Source organism: Mauremys reevesii, linkage group 1 (assembly GCF_016161935.1).
Source record: "Mauremys reevesii isolate NIE-2019 linkage group 1, ASM1616193v1, whole genome shotgun sequence".
Taxonomy (NCBI): domain Eukaryota; kingdom Metazoa; phylum Chordata; order Testudines; family Geoemydidae; genus Mauremys; species Mauremys reevesii.
The window spans coordinates 48,322,834-48,347,801 of NC_052623.1; the positions used below are offsets into that span (position 1 = coordinate 48,322,834).

General features: G+C 41.5%; 1 protein-coding gene across 5 annotated transcripts in view; it reads right to left on the reverse strand.

Annotated features, from left to right (window-relative positions):
* Window positions 1–24,968, reverse strand: part of ATP8A2 (ATPase phospholipid transporting 8A2) — a 541,088-nt gene that overhangs the window by 155,226 nt on the left and 360,894 nt on the right. For all 5 annotated transcript variants that reach the window (XM_039520497.1, XM_039520502.1, XM_039520500.1 and 2 more), the window contains one exon: window positions 296–370. In XM_039520497.1, coding sequence (XP_039376431.1) covers window positions 296–370 — 75 coding nt within the window. The remainder of the gene's footprint in view (window positions 1–295; window positions 371–24,968) is intronic.

The window sequence follows — 24,968 nt, forward strand, 5'->3', positions numbered from 1 at the left end:
CTTTGAACAATTTGAATTGCATAAACATACAGTGATCTAATGAAAGCATATGATTAAGATAAAAGTGCTAATATTTTCAAGGCACTGTTCCAAATACATTTGCTGTGATTAAAAATAAACATCCAGGATCTTTTGCATCTACAGTCTAGAGCAGATGAACAAAGGCCCTAAAAATGTGTTTGTACTTCATGATATGTATGCAGATGGATGGCTGAGATAAACTGCACAGACATAAACAACAATGGAATGTCACTGAGGTTCTGCATACCATCAAGCCGAGACATGGAATACTTACCACATTGTACAGGCCGATACACCATCGCTCAAATAAAATCTGCCCAGAAAATCCATTAACAAATGCAAACCAAAGCTGAAACAGAAGAAAGTTACACAAAACTTTAGATCAATATTGCGCTAAATGTTTCCATATACTGAACAGAGAGAAGGGTGTGGAATGTGGACCACCATCTGAAGACAGCTGCTTACTGTGCTCTAAAAATAATTATCAGCAGTGTCCCACAGTTGTTTCTTTTAAAGTCCTGCATTTTAAATAGTGTTACAGAACTGCTTATTTAAGTTAGATCACTAAGGTGATGGAGCAATTTGTAGTATTTGCACCACTGCACTAAAAAAAAAAAAATCCCTAAAACTATTTATAGACTACCGACAAATTGTTAATGTATGCAAAGTTAGCAGCTATCCTGGTTTCCATGACAGCTTGGTAAAGGTGTTCTGAAGTCTGTAATGTCCCATTTGACACTATCTGGATAAAAACAGCACCACTTTAATTCTAGGAATGTCTTAGAAACTATTGCAACCAGAATGCTATGTTGCCTTGCAAGTTCAGCTTAAAAATGGTGAGAAGCCAGCTTCCTTGACCTTAAGTCTCACATTGCTTAACCAGCTTCTTGACATGTTTAAGTACATATGCCAGTGCAATTCACAGAGCAGGTGAGAGGGAGAAAAAATAAAGAGAGATGAAGAAGCATTCAAATTCTCTAATTTCCATAAACAACACCTCCATTCCATCAAGGCTTCCACTAGCCAATACTCTCCTGGCCTCACATTAGGGTGACCAGATATCCCGATTTTATAGGGACAGTCCCGATTTTGGGGTCTTTTTCTTATATAGGCTCCTATTACCCCCCACCCACGTCCCGATTTTTCACATTTGGTGTCTGGTCACCCTACCTCACATTGAAAACCCACCATACACAAAACCAGCAGAAACCTGCTTCTCCAAGAGCATCCCAGCATCAGAACCCAACCACTGCTTTCTTGACTAAAGGACTGTGGGTAGAACTGCAAAAAGATTGAGACTGTATTTCCAACAAGAAATCATAGCTGATTCAGGAGTCTCAGGTGGAGAAAGTCTGAGAACCTCTTCTCTTGAGATGAAACAAATACAGCTAATTTTCTGAAACATATTTCCAGATCTTTGGCAATGGGGATCCAGGTTCCTTTTCTACAGTTCACAGTTCAGAATACAGCAGTTCATCTATCTACTCAGCAACACAAGCATCCCAGTGCTCTGCTCAGTTCTCTGGAACCCCAATTAAAAGAGTCAACTTCAAGGCTTTGTTAAGAAGACTGCAAGCTCTCCATGACATTAGCCCAGGCTACTTAAGGAATCGTCATTGTCTCTGAGACCATAACCTCCCATAACAGCTACAGACCTTCAGAAAAAATGGAAATGTCAGCCCCTTGTGCAAATGTGCAAATCTCTGCAGCTGGCCCATGACTAAGGCACTCGCTTCTTGCGGGAAAAAAATACATAGCTCATTTGTTTGATTTAGATTTCCCACAATAAAAAAATTCTTATCAACAAGGGGAGGAAGGAAAACATAAAATCCAGTGAAATATTTAACTTGCAAGATACTACGATACCATGAGGACCAATATAGGATAGACAGACAGACAAACAAAAAGTAACAGATTTTCCATTTAGAAGACAAGCACCTGACCTCTATTACTAACTGCTTCTTACCTAACAATACTGCTCCATGCAAGACTTTTTAAAATCTTCACTGGAAGGATTACGTAGTATCACTGATTAGTTTAGACAACTTAGTAGAAAATTGAGGTGAGATGTTTCTGACTCTTTCAAACATCTTCCCCTTGAAAAGTTTGTCTGACTTTGCTATACAAATAACATTTGTAGCATTCTATTAAGGTTCTCGGACTAAATGTTATCAGTTACAGGCACTAGAAATTTTATAGGAAAAATCAAAATCTTCTGAAACCTCATCCAACCCCCAAAAGTATCTTTTATTGAAATAATCATAAGTTGGATAATCAAATGCACTTGTTTCAAAGGAAATACTATTTAGATGGGCAAGAACGAACAAAAACACAGATTTTTAAAAAAATATTTTGGTACTTTAAAATCCAAACTTGACAGTTTTCCTTTTAGCAGGATCCATACAGGTAAAACTGAAGCAAAATGAGAACATGCTGTATTTTCAATGCTTACACAAGCTTACTTGCATTACACTCTTTCTAAACATGAGATTGAGTTGTATGGCTATGACACACTATAAAATAACGGTTATGCTTGTCTTTTGCCGGGTTTCACAATAGCAAATGCCAATCAACACAACAAAGAATCCATGGTCTATTACCTTAATCTCTTAATGTCAAGGAACACAAATCATGGAGTCTTAGTGTAAAATAATATACAAATATATTTATTATGAAGCTGACATAAGCCATAAATTGTCATGTGTAGTTTGTTAAATACTATTTGTTTTTACAGACTAAAAAAAATCCCGTTTTAATGTTCTTGTTAACAAGAAATACTAAATACAATTGAAGCTGTGCAAGCCACAACTACCCATGCTTGACTCAGACTTGGTGAGTCGCTCGGAAAACTTGCCAAGTCTGCCTGGCTTGCCAAGCTCCTGGGGTTTGCAGTGCTTGAGTATAGTCTTGCTAGGAGCAAATGGACCGAATGTTATTAAATGGCTTTTCTGGAAAAGAAACGTTCTTTTCAATTTAACTATTGCCTGACTGCCAAAACAGTTGGAACACCTTATTTATAATTCAGCTATAAAAAAAATATATGTCCAGGGAACATATGAAGTCTGATTTTAATGCAAGGAAATTCATGACTGAAAACTAAGACTGAAAATCCAGGTTGACACACTATTATTACCTTACTTTATTATGGTTAATACTGCAGAGATCTAAGATCTCTAGGTAATGTTATGTACTATCTTCCGCAGTATCCAAAAATGGAGCACGTTTGGAAAAATGGAGCATGTTAAAGACAGAGAAACAGTCCATAGTTTCGGCCTTAAAGCATGGTTGCATTCTTTATATGTAATGACCCTCATTTTTGAAAAACTCAGTGCCAACTGTACGTAGGCACTTGCACACTACGAAGTCAGACAACCACCTCACTGTAGAGGTCACTGAATAGCTGACTGATTTGAGCTGGATGCAAGCTGGTGATCTAAAGGGGAGAAGCTCAATATTCCATTACCAATATCCTGGGCCACACAGTCTATCCACCTGGCTTTAGAATGTATTTTAAGAAAAGAGCAAGTGACATTTTCAGAAAATGTTCCCACTCCAGTAAGTTTGAAGGCAATTTTAATTGCATTTTATTGCTTTATGCATAATTATTACTTCAACATTAATGCTTGCAACAGTAGGAACTAATTTATTTAAGTGCTCTAAGGCAATGGGATAGCAAATCATCTATTCTAAATGTGTATATTTATGATGTCTTGATAATAGACAACGAGTACTAGAAATGTTTTCCCAGTCCTGCTAAAGGGCATGGAAAGCTAATATAATCAGGGTATCAACAATTGCCACAGGCACCAATTACAGCCAAATGCCTTTACTATATAGAGATGAGTTAAATTCTCAAAACAGCCTCTCTTAACACATACATTTTGCATGCTCTTACCAAATAAGCTCATTTACAGTTTGCCTAATAAAGCAGGTTTATGTATCTCATATGCAATTCATTAATAATGTATCCTGATTAAAATCCTCTTTGTTCCAGATGTATCTCTCAATGCAAGGCTCTAATTCCTGCTCAAGCGCACACAGCCCTAATATAATCCCTTCATTAGAGTATATATGGCACCAATTTTATAATATAGCTAGAAAATCTCTTTAATAAGATTTGACAGATTAGGCCTGGCTTCCTGAAATTCACTTGACTTCCCAAGGAATGTTTTTTTGCTATTTTTCTTTGCTTATAAACTGTTAAAAAGAGAAAGAAATTTGTTTTTCTTTCAGTAGTAGAAAAACAATTTTTTTCTAATCCAACCCACCCTAAGCAGATATCATTTAAAATTAAAGGACTCTCTAACCTTTTCTGCCAATTTCCCAATTATTCCAAGTTTTAACTGATTTTTTTCTTTTAAATTACTAAGAATTATACAACAAGAGTTGGTCAGATATATAGCTTATAAGGATAAAGAAGCAATCTCAATAGTAGATGTTTCCTAAATTTTAACACTAATATATTTAAAAAATCCTGAACAGATGTTATTCCTTCTATTGCTGTCTTAATTTGAAGGCTATAGTTGACATTTTAGTATCCTGGAATTACAAAAATGTACCATTTTGGTCTTTCATTCCTCTCTAATTATACAGAGAGAGACACCCTGAAATTTATTTTTTCCCCTCGAACATATTGCTTCTATGCCTTCTCTTCTAAATATGAGCACTGAACACTGTAAAGATCTGGGGCCCTATCATCATGGAAGACGTGCACTCACCCCCAAAACCTCATAGAAGTCAACGGAGTTATATGCGCACATGCAAGGAGATGATCAAGCCCCTGAAGACTCTGCTACTCACCTATGCTATTACGGCTCATTATTATCAAATTGTGATAGTGCCCAACAGCGCAGTCAGGATCAGGGCCCCATTGTATGAAACATGACCCCTGCCCAAAAGAATTCACAATGTAATTCAAGACAAGGTGCAAAAAGTCAGTGTAATAGCAGAAGAGAAGGAGGGAGGATGGACAAGGATAACATAAATGAGATACCAGTTACATAAATTAGCTATTAGCACAGTCCCCGCTGGCTTTCTACCTAGATGTTATCACTAGGTAGCACTCTGGCCTCTTGGTTAAAAGGCATCATGCCAGGATACTGTACCCACTGCTGAGAATATAGTACTCAGGGATGTTATCTTGTTGGAGACTAGCTAAGAGGAAGTATTAAACTGAAGTCCCTTCTGGTCATCTCTGGTAGCTCTTTTTCAAAAGCTGGATAACCTTCCAATATCCTAATCAACATTCCTTCTCTTAATAAAAGCAGGTTATAACAAACAAAGGAGTGTTTGAGCTATGCAACTGAGTACCCAATGACTCCATTTGCCTAAACCAAGCCAAATTTTCTAACATGGACATGTAAGCAGGATGTCCATAGGATGCATTTAAGTGCTCAAATCAGCATTTAGGTACATAAATTCACACTTTAAACACCTGAGGGCTAAACTGAACGTGGGATCTGGATGTCTATTACAGTGCACAACCAGGTTTGCTTCTGCTTTCATTCTATGGGGAATGATATCTTGAAGAGGTGAGCTTACATCATGAGCTGAAGAGGGTAAAAGTGGAAATTTTCTTGATCTTCTTTGGTGCAGATTTCAGAGCCTTTGGTCCTAATGGCAAAGGCCAGCTATGGAGAAGGCTTCTCTTCTGATTCCCTGAAGTCACTGTCACTAGTGAGTCCACCATGTGAAGACTGTAAGTTGCCTGAGCTATCAAAGGTCAGATTTATTCATCTGAAGGCCAGATGGTAGAGCTTGCCAGTCGCCCAAAACATTTCCTTCTTACAATTAGCTTCTGTTCAATCTTTTCTCGATTACTTTCTTCAATCATGCTCAAATTTCCAAAGATACCAGGAAAACTGTACTGTCTGCGCTAGATGTGAGCATAGGTGCTGGAACTAGGAGTGCAGCAGGGTTTTCTATCATATGCAAGGTTTACAGTTTGGTTCAATGGCTTTCAGCACCCCCACTATACAAATTATTCCAACATCCCTGGATGTGAGAGTTACACAGAGCCATGTATTGTCAGCAAATTACTGGCACTGTATCCTGTGTCATAACATGATGTTCCCTAATGGCTTTACATACATGTTGCACCAGAGTGGCATCATGATTCACCCACTATGACACTTTTTAGATCTGCTGGAAAAGGAATGAGCAAAGACAACTTTTTTTGACTCAGTCAACTCCGGCCAGGACACACAGGGGTTTCAGCAGTATCTGGTCAAAGTTGTCTAAAACTGCTGACAGAGCAAATAGTAGCAGTACTGTTGTTTCACCTCTGTCCATCTCTGTGAGGAACTCATCACAAAGGCCATTTCAGTTTCATTATCTAGCCTGAAACCAGACTGAGATGAGTCTAGGATACCAATTGGGATGAGATGTTGCAGAAACCAGTCAAACACCAATAATTTTTCCCAGGAATGAGAGGTTCAAGTGAATGGTACTTCAAGAGATTGTAAGCGCTATGCATTTTGTTTTTGTTGATTTATGTAGTAAATACAGGCTATGTTGTCTGTTAGGACTCTTGTGTGTGATCCTTTGAACAGCGGGATGAAATGGGTGCAGGCATTCCTGACCACCCTTAACTCAAGGAGGAAGATGTGAAGGGATGTCCACCTGCCTCATGTTGTGAGGCCATTTAGATGCGCACTCCACCCTATGAGCTGAACCACATCTGGAGGCATCACATGTGAAGCCTGGCATGAGGTATTACTGCTGTGCCTGCTGCTATATGCCCCAAGAGTTGGAGGCAGTGTCTGGCTGATATCTGTGGCCTGTTTTGAATGGTCTCTATGAGTGTGGCCAAGAAGAGGAATCTGTGTTGAGGTAGGAGAACTCTGGCTTGTAACAAGTCAAGGTCAGTGCCTATGAATTCCAGTTGTTGCATTGGAAGGAGGGTTGATTTCTGGGCATTGATCTGTAGGCCTAGTTCTGTGAACAATTCTACTGCAGCTTTGGTGACTTGATGAGCCTCTTGGAGAGACCAGGCTCTGAGGAGGCAATGGTCCAGACAGGGTAAATCATGATCCCTTGGGAGCATAAGTGCGCAGCCACTACTAAGAAAACCTGTACTGGTGGCGGTCTTGTCCAAGGAATCAGAGAAATTGTCTGTGAGTCAGTAAGGACTGAGATATGGAAGTAGGCATCCTGAAGGTTGAGGGCCGAAAACCAGTCGCCCTGTTCCAACACTGAAATGATCATTGCTAGAATGACCATCTTGAATTTTTGAGCTCTGACAAACTTGTTGAGAGGTCTGAGGTCTATTATGGGTCTCCATCCTCTTTTCTTCTTGGGCATTAGGAAATAGCAAGAGTAGAACTCTTTGCCTCGTAGATGGTGAGGTACTGGTTCTATGGCTCTTAACTGGAGGAGATGATCTACCTCTTGTAGTAGTAAACTTTTATGAGACGGGTTCCTGAAGAGGGACGGGGAAGGGTGTTGTGGAGGGGGCAGGGAGGTAAAACGGATAGAGTGAACAATCTCTAAGCACATCAGTCCAATGTTATGCATTCCTGGGTACTCTGGAACGTTGCCAGATGGTAGCCAAATGGGTGGATAGCTGTGGTCAGTTGTAGCAGTTGAGGAGAGTGGTCTATCGACATCTCAACCAACACATCAAAATTGGTGCTTGGAAGTGGATGGCTGGGACGTGGAGGATTGTGGGCCAAATTATTTACATCTCGTGAACTTAGTTTTCTTTCTCTGTGGCTTGTAGTAGTGCTGAGTCGGGTATTGGAAAGTGCATGGTTTGTGCTGGGGCTGCGGACTAAATTTCCTCTTTTGTCCTGGCGTGTAGATGCCTAGTGAGTGGAGAGTGACCCTACAATCCTTCACGGTGTGAAGAGAGGCATCCATCTTCTCTGTGAAGAGCTTAGTGCCTTCAAAGGAAAGGTCTTCAACACTCTTTGGAAAAAAGAATGAGGAGTACTTGTGACACCTTAGAGACTAACAAATTTATTTGGGCATAAGCTTTTGTGGGCTAGAACCCACTTCATCGGATGCATGAAGTGAAAAATACAGGAGCAGGTATAAATACATGAAAGGACGGGGGTTGCTTTACCAAGTGTGAGGTCAATCTAATGAGATAAATCAATTAACAGCAGGATACCAACGGAGGAAAAATAACTTTTGAAGTGGTAAGAGAGTGGCCCATTACAGACATTACAGACAGTTGACAAGGTGTGACTGACCTCACACTTGGTAAAGCATCTTGTTAGACAAGGATGAATAGAGTATGTCAAGGAGTTTGTGGTGGGTGTCCTTGACTTCTTCTAGAGGTATCTGAGGAGTATCCGCTACTCTCTTCGCTAGGTCTTGGAAGAGAAAGTCATCAGCCAGAGATGGTGGGGGAAGGCATAAAGGCCTCATCTGGGGAGGAGGAGGATATGGTCCCCATGGTCACCTCCCCCTCAACACTGCCCTTCCCACTCCTCCACAATTTTTTTGGAGGTTCTGAAACTCTGGACGCTGCAGCCCCGGGGTAATTCTCATTATCCACAGCTTTATTAACATCACAACACTGAAACTCAACAGTCTGGTTCAAAACCACAAGGATACACAATCTGATTTTAAGGATCACTATACAGCAACCATCTTACACCATGAAGCATAGCAGGGCAGCAGTTCTATCACCTCCATCTGTACACACTGCTGTCCCAAGTGGTGAGATGGCACCTACTTTAACTTTCTAAATTAGTTTCCTTTTTTCTCTTTCATCACAGTTTGTTGAAAAAATAGCTATCTGTCCAATATGCTTTTATATTCCACTGCAAGAGCACTGAAGCATATAATAAAAGCTTCTTTGAATCCAGCAATAAGCACCCTTTAGTGAAGCTAGGGGTCAGATCTGGAGGTAATGTGCTGACAATGGCAAAAGGACAGTTTAAAAGGGCAGGTACGTCAGGTAGTATCTTTTACTGGACTAACTTCTGCTGGTGAGAGAGACAAGCTTTCAAGCTACACAGAGCTCTTCCTCAGGTTTAGTTTAGACAGCAGTAATTCGAGTTCCACAACTAAGCCCACAAGGATCAAAATATCCCATCTTCCACTATTGTGCACATCCTAATGTCTCAACTTGTGAGGTGCTGAATATCTTCAACTTCCATTCATTTAATGGGAATTGAGGTTTCTGAGCAATTCGCAGGATCAAGTTCCAAGTGAGCAAGATAAAAGATAGAACAAAAAAACAAAAATTGTGCTATGTCCAGCGGTCAGCCATGTTGTCCAGTCGCTGTAACATTGATAAAGTAACAGTGATATTTGGGATATGTACTGCAGCATCATGAGGAATGCAGTTTTTTAACATAGGAAAGGAAAGGGGCAGGATGCCAGAGGTTCAAATGGAGGTCCCATGAGAGCTGCTGAGACCATGTTAATGTCCCACAAGGGAACTGGTTTCCACCCCAGTGGACGGAGACGAAGGATTCCTTTAAAGAATCTCACCACCATAGCATTGGAAAACACCAGTCTTCCACAAATGGGTGGATGAAAGGCTATGATCACTGCTAGGTGTGCCCTCAGCAAGCTAAGCATAAGGCCTGACAACAGAAGATGCAGCAAACACTCCAAAATATCTTGGATATTAGCCAGTGTCGGCTGAACTCCGTGGGTCAATAACCACGTTGAAGAATACTTCCACTTTGCCGAATAGGCCATGCAGGGAGAAGGTTTTCTGCTACTGAGTCAGACCTGATGAATAGCTACTGAGCATTGCTCCTCCTCCTCATTCAACCATGGAACGGCCATGTCATGAGATGCAGAGAGTTGAGCGCAGGATGCAGAGCGAGACTGTGATTCTGTGTGAGCAGGTAGGGATGGAGAGGAAGGGATATGGGAGGCTGAATCGACAGAGCAAGAAGGTCAGAAAACCAGCACTGCCTCAGCTATGCTGGGGCGATGAGAATGAGCTTGGCCCGATCTGCCCCACATATCAGGGAGGCATAAGCGACGACATCCCTGGTTGGTAAGGGCCAGACAAAGGGAATGCCTTGACATACATTCCCCTGAACAGTGTTCCCTCTAATTTTTCCCCACATATGTGCGGGAGGTGATGTGTAACACTTCACCTCCATATGTGTGACCATAACAAAATTCATGTGGTGAGGATGGGGCTGAGGGGTTCAAAGTGCAGGAAGGGGTTCAGGGCTGGGGCAGAGGGTTAAGGTGCAGGGGGTGAGGACCCTGGCTTGGTGTGTGGGCTCTTGCGTGGGGCCAAGGATGAGGGGCTCAGGGCTGTGGCAGGGGGTTGGGGTGAGGGCTCCGGCTGGGGGTGCGGGCTCTGGGGTGGGGCCGGGGATGAAGGGTTTGAGGTGCAGGCTTCCCTGGGGCTACAGCAGGGAGAGAGGACTCCCCCCCAGCAGCAGCTGGACTGGGGGAGAGAGGCACCTCTTTCCCAGCCACGGCAGGTCTGGGCCGGGACGGGTTGGGTCTGGGGCAGAGATGCGTCTCCCTCAGCAGTGGCAGGTCTGGGCCGGGCTGGGGACGCCTCTCCCCTGGCAGCTGCAGGTCCATCTGCAGTCCAGGCTACTGGTGACAGTCCGGCGGCTGCTGCCTGCCGCTGATGGAGGGTGGGGGCAGAGAGAGGAGCCCTCAGCCAGTTGGCTGAGTGGAGCGAGTGGGCAGAGGTGGGGCAGGGGTGAGCAGAGAGAAGCCCTGGGCTGGCAGGCCTACAGGAGCACGGGGGAGGGGCTGGAGAGGAGAGGAGCCAGCGCTGCAGCCGCTGGACCACAACGCAAGCGAAGTGGAGTGCTGGGCCAGGCCGGTGGTGCCCCTTGCTGAGCGTGGGCCTGCCGCCATTATAAACCCGGTACTGTCCGGGCCAGGCTGGGCTGGGGCTGGTGGAGGGGCACCTCTCCCTGTCGTGGCAAGTTCTTGGGTAGGGGAGAGGCATTTCTCCCCACTGCAGCCCTGAGCGCCTGCACGGTGCTTAATAGGCTGCTGCGCAGCTTAGAGGGAACTTGGCCCCTGAACTATCCACCACTGCAAGGAGTACAGGTTTGAGGGAGGGAGGCAGACCAACCTGTCCAGGAGGTGAAGTGTTGGACAGTAAACAGTCCTGAGTCACATTTGCAGAGGGTGAAGGCACAACTTTGTGAACTGAACCACCTGCATGCATGTGAACATGGGGCCTAAGACACATCCGAACTGTCGGGGAAGGCTGAGACTGCTGACCGAGACAAAGGTGGCGAATTGTCTGGAAACGGTTGACCCACAGGAATGCTCTAAAATTCAGAGCTTATTAGGGCCCCAGTGAACTCTATTTTCTGAGTGGGGACCAGCGTTGACTTTCCTGTGTTTAGAATGAGACCCACAGGGTCCAGTAAGTGCAGTGTAATGTGTATGTGAGAAAGGATCGCTCCTCAGCACGATGGACAATGTTTAACCCCCAGTTAGGGCACCACTGGGGAATACTTAACTAAATACAAGTAACACGAATCTAACTAGCACTAAGGGTATTACTAACTATATACATCTAGAAAAAATGCTCCACTAGTGAGAGAATGTGAGGCCAAGACCACACAGAGCTCTGAGTCCAACCACGAGCAGGGAGAAGGAACTGAGGGGGCTCAGGAGGCGCTGCCTAATATAGCCAGGGGAAGGACTGTGGCAGCAAAGCACGAGCACTGCCCCTCGATGGGTACTACTAGGCAAAATTCTCTGGCTCTGGTGTGCTGGGTGCGCGCACACACACACGCACACTGAAGTGGAATACACGGCTGCATCTACTCACAGAAGAGTTATTAGTGATCAGAGGCAGCATTTAGTGGATGAGGAAGACAAAACAAATACAAATATTTAAAAAAGCCACTTTTCTACCAAAACACTCTGCATGTCCATAACTGGAAGAGGGCTGATTCAGGCCTTCATCCTTCTGCACCAGGAAAGCGGAATTCTGTGGAGTTTACTGTATGTGTGGTAACATGTCAGATAAGATATTAAAAACTAGGTCCTTTGTGCTCTGAATGGCTATTAAAGACCCTAAGACATGTTTTGGATTTCGTCCAGTGTCCTTGGGCAAAATTTTCCCTTTCCTGGACTGTTGGGAAGTGTGCCAGTTGGTGGCTGCCAGCCAGTGTAGATGTAGCTGCAATTAGAGAGGGGCCAATAATTGATTTTTCAGTTTGCTGGCAGTTCTGAAAATAATGTAAAGAAATTGGTTCAAGTGGAACCGAACCCAAAAATCAGTTTCAGGTTGAACAAATCGATCAGAAAACAGGTTTTCTGACAGATTTTTCAGACTCCCTTACAATTTTCAGCCTAGTGCATAGGGCACTCACTTGGAATGCAGGAGAATGGGTTTCAATCCCCCTGCCACCAATGTGGAAAAGGGATTTGAACTTGGGTGTTCTACACAGCAAGACAGCTCCCTAGCCACTGGACTACAGGGTATTCTAATAGAGGCTACTCTCATTTTCCCATGGAAGCTTTATCACCTAAATAAGTAAATAGTCACAGCAGAAACTTGAACGTGGGTCTCCTATAGACAAGGAGGTCTAAGTGGTCCTAGCCATCAAATCATTCAGACATGCTTTCCTTAGCCCCATGACTCTTGATGGACGTTCATAGTGGCAATATGTAGTCATTCATATTTGTAGTCAAATTCACAAATCGTTTCAGGTTGACAAAACTGCATATTTTAGTGAATAAACTATTCAGCTGAAAAATTTCACTCTCTTCTAGCTGCAATTAGGTGGTGAGAGAATTATCTCTCATATGTATGCAACAATATAATTGTATATACCTGTATACATCCTAAAATGCTTTGGGATCTTTTGGGATGAAAAGTGGTATATAAATACAAGATTAATATTAAATTTAATATGCCTAGACAAAAAAAATCAACAAAGATGATAAATGATTGTATTTTTTGCATAACTTTAAACCTGGGCAATACATTATATTAATGGAGACTGATATTTAGTTTTTAACTTTATAAATAGATACAAGTTACTGGCGTTATTTACTGCAACTCACTGAGGAATCTGATGGCACGTGAGTCCTTGACTGCTGCAATCCAGCCACCCATTTCATCTAAGCTTAACTCTTCAACCATTTCTCCCCACCTTTATTTGCAGAAGTCCCTCATGTTACTATTATAAACCCAAGTTCACAGCATTCACTTTTCTTGTCATCACATAAAGGAATCCTTCAGTAAGGCCACTGAATTAAGACTATAGGAGCAGTTCTGTAGCAAGGTCATTTTAGGTCTGGAACAGCTGTACCCTCAGGATTCCAAAGTGAACTGCCAGTTCCCCCTTGAAAGTGTCAGCTTTTTTTTTTTTTTTTTTGCTTTTTTTAAAATAAAGTAAAATTCAATTTGTGTAAGACCTTGGATTTAGGAGCTTTTACAGAAAGTTTATATAAAGTTTTTTGACAGCTTGGAACCAGTGAAAATAACAAAATTAGTAAGACAAACCACTAAAGTGAGCCACAGCTAGGCTCTTCAGTCACACTTGACAATAATAAACCCTTACAGTGGTAGTCTCAAGAACAGCCTATAATTCTCATTACCCACAGCTTTATTAACATCACAACACTGAAACTCAACAGTCTGGTTCAAAACCAGAAGGATACAGAGTCTGATTTAAAGGATCACTAGCAACTCTTATCTATGTACTGTAGTTTTGTTTCTGAATACAGTACAACAATTTTCTTGGTAGCAGGAATGTATAGTATAGGCAAGTCTCTCTTTTGTAACAGTTGTTTAAGAACTGGAAATTTCCTCCCTACCAGCACCAAAGCTCAGTAATAAAATGCTCCTCTCTCCTGCTCTCCCCACCATTCCTCCCCTGAAAAATATTCCAATGCAATGCTGGTAAAATACATTTATGTGTATTTCTATATACACTGGCAAAACCTAAAAGGATAGATCCCAAACAAATCTTTTGCCAAAATACATAGTGCACTGAAAGCCCACATAGACATTTCACTGGCAAAATATTTATTAATGTACTTTTCACTGTAAAAAATTATCTGTGTGGACTTGTTTTTGGAAAATGATTAGCTTTCTTTTGCTGCAACATATAAAAGGAAATTCTTAGTGGCCTGAACATTCCTTTTTATGTGTGTGGTGTTTTCCAAAGGAATTGAGTTAAAAAAACAACAACAGAAATAAGACAAAATGCCTCAGACAAACAAAAGAAGAAAGCTAGAAGTTCAGATACTCGATAAACACATTTACACCCTTCCAGAACTCTTGGCACAAATCTGCCAGGTTTTGACATGTGGCTTTTGGAGCAGAATAGTCAGGATAGTGTGCTCTAACCAAAGAAAATAGCACAGGTGCTGTTTGAAACTACAAAATGAATAAATTCCATCAAAAAGTCCAGGCTAATTATTAACTAATTGCAAAATGACATAACATTAATTTCCTATAGCCAATTGTCTTAGTCTCAGAGCATATTCCAGGTGAGTTTTTACCATGTTTAGTTTACATATGCAACAGCCTCTGCATATCTGCTGTGTGCAGAATCTGTCAGTCTCTCCAGAGGGAGAAATACCTCACAGTAAATGACCAGCAAATTGCCTTAGATCTTAGGTCAGGAATATGCCCTCTGGTTTCCATAGCTTTTCACCAGGTTCTGTAGGAATACATTAGACTGAGTGATTATTCATAATGAAAATCTGAGATGGCATCTCAGTATATTTACAAGGAATGGGCTATACCAGGGGTTCTCAAACTGGGGGTTGGGACCCCTCAGGGGGTCCCAAAGTTACTACTGGGGGTGGGGGGGTTGCGAGCTGTCAACCCACTTTGCCTCCAGTATTTTTAATGGTGCTAAATATATATAAAAAAGTGTTTTTAATTTATAAGGGGGGGTCGCACTCAGAGGCTTGCTATGTGAAAGGGGTCACCAGTACAAAAGTTTGAGAACCAAAGATTAGGTATTACCTGATCTCAAGTCTCAGTAATTACTGTAACTGAGAATAAAGATGCATTTAATGTTTTTTTTTAGGCTATACCACATGATATAAATAAAACTATAAAGCAAAAGTCAGCCAAGAGCTGCGTACTTTTGATTTGCTTTTTAAATTTTGGCACGCGCACCTAGAACTAGATTGATGGGTGTGTAACTATTAAACACCCAGAGCTATATTAAAACAAGTAAATGCATATAAGACTTGTGTGCACTGGTGAATTTATGTACTGGATAGTGTTATACATACAGACTGGAACACGCACAAAGGGCTAGATTCTGGCCACCCTTTACCCAAGTACACAGTGGGGGAAAGGGAATAAGCAGCCTTACACCTACACTCTGCCTTTGTGAGACCTGTATAAATTTCCCAGAATTGCATCCCTGCGGTCGAGGAAGATCAGAGCTGATTCAGAGATGGCCTCCATGGAGAGAACAGTCCTCCCTAAGGATGCAAGGATGGGTAGGTAACTATAGCTCAGTTTTCTCACCTGCTAGCCGGCTGAGCTAAGCTGACAGTGCTGGAGAGCCAGGAGGAGATGGGAAATATGCTATACCTCTTAAAAGGTACTGCAGATTGTATTCACCTTGAACATAGGGCAGCTCTATGAGATACTCTGCTTCTCTGAAGAAGTGCTCTCTATAGTGTAGTGTGCTCCCATGGCACCCCCAATGCAAGGCTGTACGCTAAAAGCATTATCTAGCCCCAAATGTTCCCACAAATTTTAGCCCTTATTGGTGAAAGAAATACCATATCCATTTTTATTTGAGTGTTAGGGAATAGTCAGATATTCACGTTACATTATCATCATGTTTCCAGCTGGAGACTGCAGGTGAGTTCTGCCACTTAACTATTGTTAGAAATAATCACAATAAATTAGTTTTCATTGACGCTTCAATTCAAATAGAGTGAAATTCAGATTTACACAATGTTTCTACCTCTGCACTATTTTACCAGCACTCTGCAGTTCTGCCTACTTTGGAATCCCATTACAAAACCTTATGTGCTATTGATGACATGTAAGCATACTTTATTCTCTTAGAAAACGTCCAGTCTGAGTAGAAATAATCATAGTATCAACCCCAATAACACTAATTATTAATATGTTTATCCAGAAAAAAAGAGACTCACATTTCCCTTTAGTGGTGCTACCCACACTGTTATAACTTCTATACGTAATAGGCAATTAATAATGCACTTGTAAGGATTCAATAAGCCTCTCCTGAACTTAAAATCAAAAGCCATTTTAATTTAAAATAAAATAATTACAGCTAAATTACAATTACATACCTTTACAATCAAACTTTACTTCCAGATGAATACTCAAATTAATCATTAATAATGTAAATATAACCATTGTAACATGAATAAATAATGACTGACATTATTTTGAAGTGCAATTTGATATTTTGCTGTAATTGATTGTACTCAGGCTTTCTTAAATTAAAATGTCCAATTTGTTAAGAAAACTGATCTAATTAAAATTGTATGCAATGTAGTTGCAGCCATATCAGTGCCAGGATATTAGCGAGACAAGGTGGGTGAGGTCATATCTTTCATTGAACCAAAATCTGTTGGTGTGACAGAGAGGAGCTTTCGAGCCACACAGAGCTCTTAATGAAGAAGAGCTCTCTGTGGCTTGGTAAGACAGCGACAAGATTTCAACAGAAATTGGTCCAATAAAAAGTATTACCTCACTTACCTTGTCTAATTAAAATTGTGTATTTATACACAATCTGAATGATGTCTACAAACTGACATACATTGTATTATTGAGGATGAAGATACTCCTTGAAAGCCAGTATTGGCACTCTGGATTTTGGAGGTCAGATCTAAGCCAACCTCAGTCACATCTTTAAACAAAGCAGCAATATAAGACATTTTTTTGTACTATGTTTATGCTTACTAGCAAGATTTATTACATATAGACTGACATCTGAATTTGGCCCTAAATCAGTTCAGTGATATTTTAGTTGATTTAACTTTCACTTTCTTGTAGCTCCCCTCCCTTCAATGAGTATTTCACACCAATTTAGACTCCTTTTGACTTATATACACTTAGGGTATGTCCACACTTACGTACGGATCGGCGGGTAGTGATTGATCTATCGGAGATCGATTTATCGCGTCTCGTCTGGATGCGATAAATCAATCCCCGAATGTGCTCCCATCGATTCCAGAACTCCACAGGGCAAGAAGCGAAAGCAGAGTCGACGGGGGAGTCGCAGCAGTCGATCCCGCGCCATGAGGATGGGAGGTAAGTCGAAATAAGATACGTCGACTTCAGCTATGCTATTCCCACAGCTGAAGTTGCGTATCTTACATCGACACCCGCCCCCCAGTGTAGACCAGGCTTTAGGGATTAATTATGCCCTTCGAGATGCACAAACATTGCTCACTAGTTTGAACCAGAGTTATGCAGGTTTATGTGGGAAGAGAGGTTTGCTTTGGGGGAGGAAGAGATTCAGCTCTAAATTCTCAAATCATCATACCAATGTGAAATTTATTATTTAAATATTTATATTACAGAAGCACCTGGAGATCTCAATCAGGTTCAGGATGACAACGCAAACTCTGCACCACAAAATACATAATCTAAGAGTTTACAGCCTAAGTATTTACAGCCTTTACTCATTTGTACATCACTTCTGAACTTGGTTCACCTAGTCTAACTCAGCAGCCAGAAGAAAGGAGTGTACTAAGCAAAAGCAATTAACTGCACCACCTTACACATCACCTTTTAACTTAGCTCATACTCTACAGTTACATCCTTGTGTTGTTCTTATTAAGGCACTGAGAGCTTGTATTTCACACTTATGTTTTGTATATGTTACATAACACAGCAATGTGTGCTTGCTGTGAGGTGCAGCCAGCACTGTCTGCACTCCCACCAGCAGGCCAAAGGCCCACCTTCCAAAATGGCAAATGACTTTTGGTCTCTGCAGGCACCTCCAACATCCTTACATGACACTGACAGCTGCACCACACAATCATGACACCTCATATATTTATAATTTGGAAATCCAGATGAGATTAGAATTTGCATCAAGAAAATAATGACTATTGAAAAAAACAAACATTTTGAATGGGAAATGGTGGCAACTTCCAAGATAACTGCATTATCCTCATGACTGAAGAGCTGAACAAAACAGAACATGCTTTTAAATGGCATCTTTTGTACTCGAGGTATCACAAAATGTATTGCAACAATCAATAAGAAAACGATAGCAGATGAAAGGCCCTGCCTCTAGTCTGAAAAAACTATGTAAATTATAGGGTTTATAAAAATGGATTCTATCCCTGTACATTATTTGCTAACAGACTGGTGAGGTAACTGACTTTTGGCTACATTCCTCTTTGTGCAGACTGGATGGAGCTGGCTTTTGTTGATCAATGCTAATAAATAATAGTGCTACAATCAATCATTTATATAATGTCATAGGCTTGCACAGTGCTTCATACACATAGAGATGTGTTGCCTTGAAATGAAGAAAGTACAGGCTACCAGTCAGAAGCCAAACCATAGATAGCCATTCAGTGCTGAGATTCCTTGAGACCAGCATTGAACAAGACAAAGAAAAGTTCACACAAAGCAAGTCACAGAGAAGGCAGAATCCAAAACATGGGTGAACCTCATGTCTAGGGAAAGACTCCAGACTATGCTATTCCTGTGATAGAATCAGAAAAGGTGTTGCAGTCCAGGAAATCAATTCACTTACAAATTGCTTGTGAAACCTGCGAATATCCACTCAGAATACCACTTCTCTAGGAGGAAGAGCAACAGTAGTAACTCAGAGAGACATTATGGACCCAATTCTGCCTTTCCTGTAGCTGAGCCATGTTTGGGATAGGGAAGGGGTGCACTGCAGGAGAACATGGGCTTGGAGGCATTCTATTGTGAAAGCCTGTTGTGGGTGCCAGGAAGAGGGAAATTATACATGCCTCTTGCTACACTTTTAAAGAGGTGTAGCAAGTGCTCCCCACAGCAGACCAGAAGAGTGAGGCCATGGTTCCACCTGAATCTCATCCAGAAACATTCCCTCTGAGGCTGGTCAGCACCACAGGAAGCACTAGCTGTAGGAATAGCATAGCCCTAACTTTTCTAAAGACTAAAATTCTGTTGACCCAAAACACTTCAGGGAAATAATTTAATGTTAGAGCCAAAAAAACTACAGCAACAAAAACCTAAGGCCTTTACTAACAAATAGAGGGGCAATGTACCATGTAGCAGGAACAGGAGCAACTTAGCCAGACACTTGGGAAAACACAAGGAGGAAAAAGAAAGTTAAGTCTACCAGCTGAATTTGGGTAAGTGAAAAAACAAGAGAGAAAGGAACTGCACTGGGGGAAGGCATGAGAATACATCAGATGGAACTAAACTACTGTGTGCTATAGCAGTGGTAGTTCAAGAAGCCCAGCAAAATTCTAGTTACATAATCAAGAGAGGAACTTGAAATTCTACTCCTAGTTCAGGTAGGATTGCTCTTACTAAACCAGCCTTTACACAGTGTAGAAAAATACTCTGGTTGTGCACAAACAGCCTTGGACTTTGGAGTTTATTCTGTTCTGTGATCAAACCCTCATTCCAGTCCTTCATTACCTGGATTGGCAGAAGTAAGGAAAGCTGTGAACAAACAGAACCTAATGAATCACTAGGGAGAGGCTGAGGGACTACCTTACATCCCCATTGCAATGACCCCTCTAGATGATGAACGAGGAGTGGCATGGGATTGCAAAAGGAGCTCCATTAGCTGCGTTTGGATAAGAATGTTGATGGTGCAACAACTGTAAGAGACAGTCAAAGTGGCACTACCTATGATAGCCTACAAATATCTGACAGGAACCAACAGCAAGGAGAGAGAAGGATTACATAGCGTGGTACAAAAGATATAACTAGGAGATATTAGATGAAGTTAAAGAAAATTTAGGCTAAACATCAGGAAAATTTCTCTGACAGGCAGGGCTGGCGCTTCCATTAGGCGACCCTAGGCAGTCGCCTAGGGCGCCAGGATTCGGGGGCAGCATTTTGTGCGCTCCCCACGGGGCGCACGGGAGCTTCCGGTTCTGCTCCCGTCGCACCGCTGAAGAAGGACCTTCTGTCGACGTGCCGTGGAAAACAGTGACAGGCAATTGAGCAGCTCAATGACTGCCGTTGTCGCCTGTGGCATTTCGGCGGAGGGTCCTTCTTCAGCGGTGCGATGGGAGTGGAACTGGAAGCTCCCGCCTGCCCCTTGGGGAGTGCACAAAATGCCACCCCCCGAATTCTGCTAGGGCACCAGAAACTCTGGCGCCGCTCCTGATGACAGGAGCTTTTAGGCTATGAAGTATCTCTCAAGGGAAGCAATGGAAGCCTGGGGACAATTGAAGCTAGGACATAAAACTGCATAGGTAGGGGGATGGATTGAATAAGCTAACTAACAGGTATTCTCTCTCTCTTATGACATCTATGACTCACTGACCCTTATGGATGGGGATACAAAAAGGACAAAACTGAGGGACTGTAAAAGACTTATAAATGGGATATGGAGGACCAACTGGGACTTGAAAAAGTAAATAAAGGACCTCTTTACTGCAAGATGGACAATTAGCCAACACATAGGAGTTTTTCTGCAATCATTTCAAATAGTGCCAAGGAATCATTAGATTTCCAGACAGAACTGGTTTAATTTTTCATCTGATAAATGATGCCTTTAATACTGTAGCATAAATCCTGGGTTTTAAACTAATTTAGTGAAGCCAGTGGGAAAGGCTGTATGGACTATTATTTCAATATAAAATAGGCTTATTTTCAACCAAAATAAGAGTGTTCACAGAGCCTTTTGAACCAGTTTCACTAAATCGGTTTAAAATTCTACCTTAGATTAAATCACTGCAACTTTCCCATGTAGACAAGCATCCAGTATGGCAGGCAAGTGAACATCCATTCACATTTGTTCTGGACCAATACAGAAGGCAAAAAGAGATCAGAAGGTGCCTTTGCTCTGCTGCTTGGGGAAATTGAAAAAGTGGGGAAAATACTTTATTATTTTTAATTATATACTCAGTTTAAAATATTAGAAAGGATTTAAATCCTCTTCACCCTAGTCTCTGCTCCAGCCACTCAATACAAACATCAGACAACACTGAACATGGAGGTTCCAATAATACCTTGGGGACAAATACAACTTGGTTTCCATGAAACTGAATCCAGTACTCACATGTGGGTTATTTCACCCTTTGTAACTTCCATCCAAACATTTGTGGAAAATTAAACTATCAAACACAATTAACACTTTTAATCTCTCTCATTTTTTGCTCCAGTCTAGCTAAATTTCTCCTAATCCCTACAGGCACTATCCAATTCACTTTTGCTGTCACTGTACTAACTACTCAGATAATTTAAAAAAGATGTCAAGTGTTTGTTTGCATTAGTCATCTTGTCAGTCAAATGTTTTTCTTTCTGCCACTGATGTAAATAACATGCACAGCATGACCTCTAGCCTTTGAGTTGCCGTATATATGGTATAGCTAATCTCAGAACTTCAGTAGGCTGAAAGTTCACTGCAAGAAACTGACCCTAGAGAGTTGAATCCTTAGATCCTTCAGTTCATTCCCATGGAGCTATTCTCTACCTTATTTGTCTTATTAATGACAGGATCTAAAATTCCACAAGTTCCTTTTGTTCAGATACTACAATGTCCTATTTGAGTATAGAATATTTTTATAGGAGGAAAGAATGATATAGATCACCCCTTTTCTGACAATTTAAGAAATATTTTCTAGAATGAAAGTTATAGTAGCTGTATTGGAATTGTTTCATTGATCATGGTCAGCTCTCCATTGTGGTCAAAATATTTTGCATCTTGTCAGTGCAAACAGCATGCATCTTTTAAAGCTACATTTAAAATACTTCTGTTCATAGGAACTAAAGTACAAACATTTTACATGTTTCCAGACTTGGATAAGATGTAGTCTAATGCTTAAAAAAAATAGGAACTTTATTACATTGTGTAAAAGTTTCAGTCCTTTGTGTTATTAGAAAGTTGCTTTGGATGTTGACACCTAAAGAAACGGAGGTGGTTCCAAAACTACTCTTGGGTGACCTTTTTCATAAAACAGGACACCTCCCTATCTATCTATCTTTTGTTTACCCTATGTTAAGTATCTTTAGAACAGACTAACTGCTTGGCAAATAAAAGACAACTGAATTTCATTCCGGAAGCTCATTGTACAATACATATCTGAACTTTACGAAACCTTATATCAACTAGTGACTATTCTCGTGGGCAAATCTACAGTTTGAGTAGGTCAAATTGAGAACAAACTGTCATGCCAAAAACACTATTTTATGTTTGCCCCCAAAATACTGGAAGAACATGAAAAAAGGAATTTTATTAGTTGTAGTTTTAATCTGCATACTAAAAGAGGAGGTCAGTTGTTCTTTGAACATATAACATGAAGCCTACGAACAAGTTTCCTTTATCTCACTGTGGCCATTCAGACTTTTTAATGCAAAATTTTAAAAAACATATTTAAAGGTAATTTCCACTGTAGCATGATGGCTTCTGCACTGAGTGCTAAATGAAGAGCAGCTAAAATAATTTCACTATTTTACAAAGATTAATTGTATATCTTTGAGCAAAGCTGGACTCTATAAAATTACCAATATCTTGGGTAGTTTTAAACCAGAAGTATGTCAACCAGAAGAGAGCTTGCTACAAGCTATTACAGTGTGACTGACAATGTTCTTATCATGCCTTCCTGCCAGCCGCCATTAAAGAAATATTCCTTATTTAGATTGCTGTATGCCTTGCAATCAGCTTGTTAGAACCACAAATACTACAGTCAAGCCAGCTACATCCCAACATTCCAAGAAGCCACAAAAAACAATTGCCAAAATGGAGCAATAAATTCTTTTCATGACCTTTCTTGTATTTTTACAGGAATCCTCCACATACGTGAGCCATTTTATTTTATTTTTTGCAGAAAAACTCAGGTCTCGTGCTCTCTCAAGAGTTGATAAATGATGTATTGGGTGGTAGCAAGTCAGTTTATGCTTTCTTTGGTCCACAGTATGACAGTGATTGTTTTTCTTATATTTCTGGAATTCTTAAAATATACTGTGCCAACTGTTAAGGTAGTCGTAGCTATACGAAGGCAAATTTAACTCACTTGAGAAAGTCCTAATCTAAGGCAGAAATAGTTTACCATTCTTGATAGCCAAAACCGACCATTTTACTTATTTAAAGTTATGACCAACACTGCCTCCATCCAGGTTACTGTAATACAACAGATATCAGGACACAATGGAAAGGGTACCACACGGGGGCCTTGTCTTCACTGCTAAAAAAGGCCTATTTTTTACCTCATGGTAACTAACACACCTGGGTTGTCCTAAATAAGAACACAGTGAAGACAAAGCGCTCTAAGTTTTACTGCAAAGTAAAGGTCAATAGTCGGCATCTAGTCTACCTCACAGTGTCTTGTTTTCACTGTGTTTTTACCTGGGGAATGCTCATGCATGTTAGTTAGGGTGACCAGATGTCCTGTTTTTATAGGGACATTTCCGTTTTTTGGGACTTTTTCTTATATAGGCATCTATTACCCCCCATCCCCTGTCCCATTTTTTCACAGTTGCTATCTGGTCACCCTAATGTTAGTCACCCCAATGTTTTTAAAATATATACCTTTGTTAGCAGTGATGACAAGGCCCAGGACTCACTAATGGCTTCTACTGAATTATTATGGGACTTCAGGCAAGTCACCTAACTTCTCTGTTTCCCCATTTTCCCATATGTAAAATGGGAGATAATCATTTTTAACTCACTGTGATGGGGTGCCTGCCTCACACTGGGCTCTCAGGGGTTAACAGAGCCCTAGGGAGGCTGCATGGGAGGCAGCCAATCACAGAAGGGCTTATAGGAGCAGCCAATCAGGGCCAGGCAGGCCCATATAAGAAGAACTGCAGTACAGAGCAGCTTCAGGCAGTCCCTGGAGCTTGAGGAGGGAGGAGGACTGGCTGCCTTGCAGACGGAGGGCAGCAAGCACCCTGGACATAGCAGTGTTGCAGGCAGAGACCCAGGGAGCTAAAGGCAGCTCCTGACAGGTTGCATGGAGCTGCAGGTTAAGGCTCTGAGGCAAGGGTAAAGAGGGTGCTGGGGCTGTGGGGAAGTGGCCCAGGGATATCTACAGAGGAGTCAGAGGGGGCGCAGCAAGTGGCGGCCATCTACAATGTCCCTGGGCCGGGACCCGGAGTAGTGGGTGGGCCCGGGTCCTCCCTGCCCCTGCTTGCCACTGAGGAAGTGGCTGGACTGAGGGACTGCGATACTGTCCCCTAGAAGGGGGGAACATGGAGTATGGCATAATTGGAGGGCTGTCATTAAGAGGATGCTGCAGTCCTGGGAATGATGTGGGTCCCTGGAGCAGAAGTGACGGTGGCAAGATATCACCAGAAGAGGGTGCACTGGCATACAAAGCTAATTCCCATCACAGCCAGCAGAAGGCGCCACAGTAGTGAGTCGAACCCAGTCCCACTCACCTTTATAAACTGCTTTGAGATCTATTGATGAAACTTCTATAAAGTGCTAAGTATTACTATTAACTTTGCAAAAAGGTACAGTTTTCTAATTCAGTTAATTATATTATTGTATTAACTGCATGCATCATAGTTTATCACCGGAAAACTGAACAGAGGACCAGATGTCTGGTTTAATACCATTTCTGTTCCCTGCATTTTCAAAACATTGCATGGGGTTTCAGCTGCATGACTCCAATTGACTTTAATGGGAGTCATGCAGCTATATCTGTGGGTTCCACTTTGAAAATATAGAAGTACTGTATTTGTTTTTGTTTTACTGACGTTCTCCATGGAGTGAGTTAAAGCCACTTTTTCCTCTCAGTCTTTTCTCTAAATAACTATACTTCAAACTATAGCCATGTTTGACATAGAAAAATAGCTGAAAGAACTTCAGTGGTTTTCAGTCCAGTCAGTTATATGTCCAAATGCCCTTGAGCATTCAACAAACTTCTTGTGATGCCATTTTTTT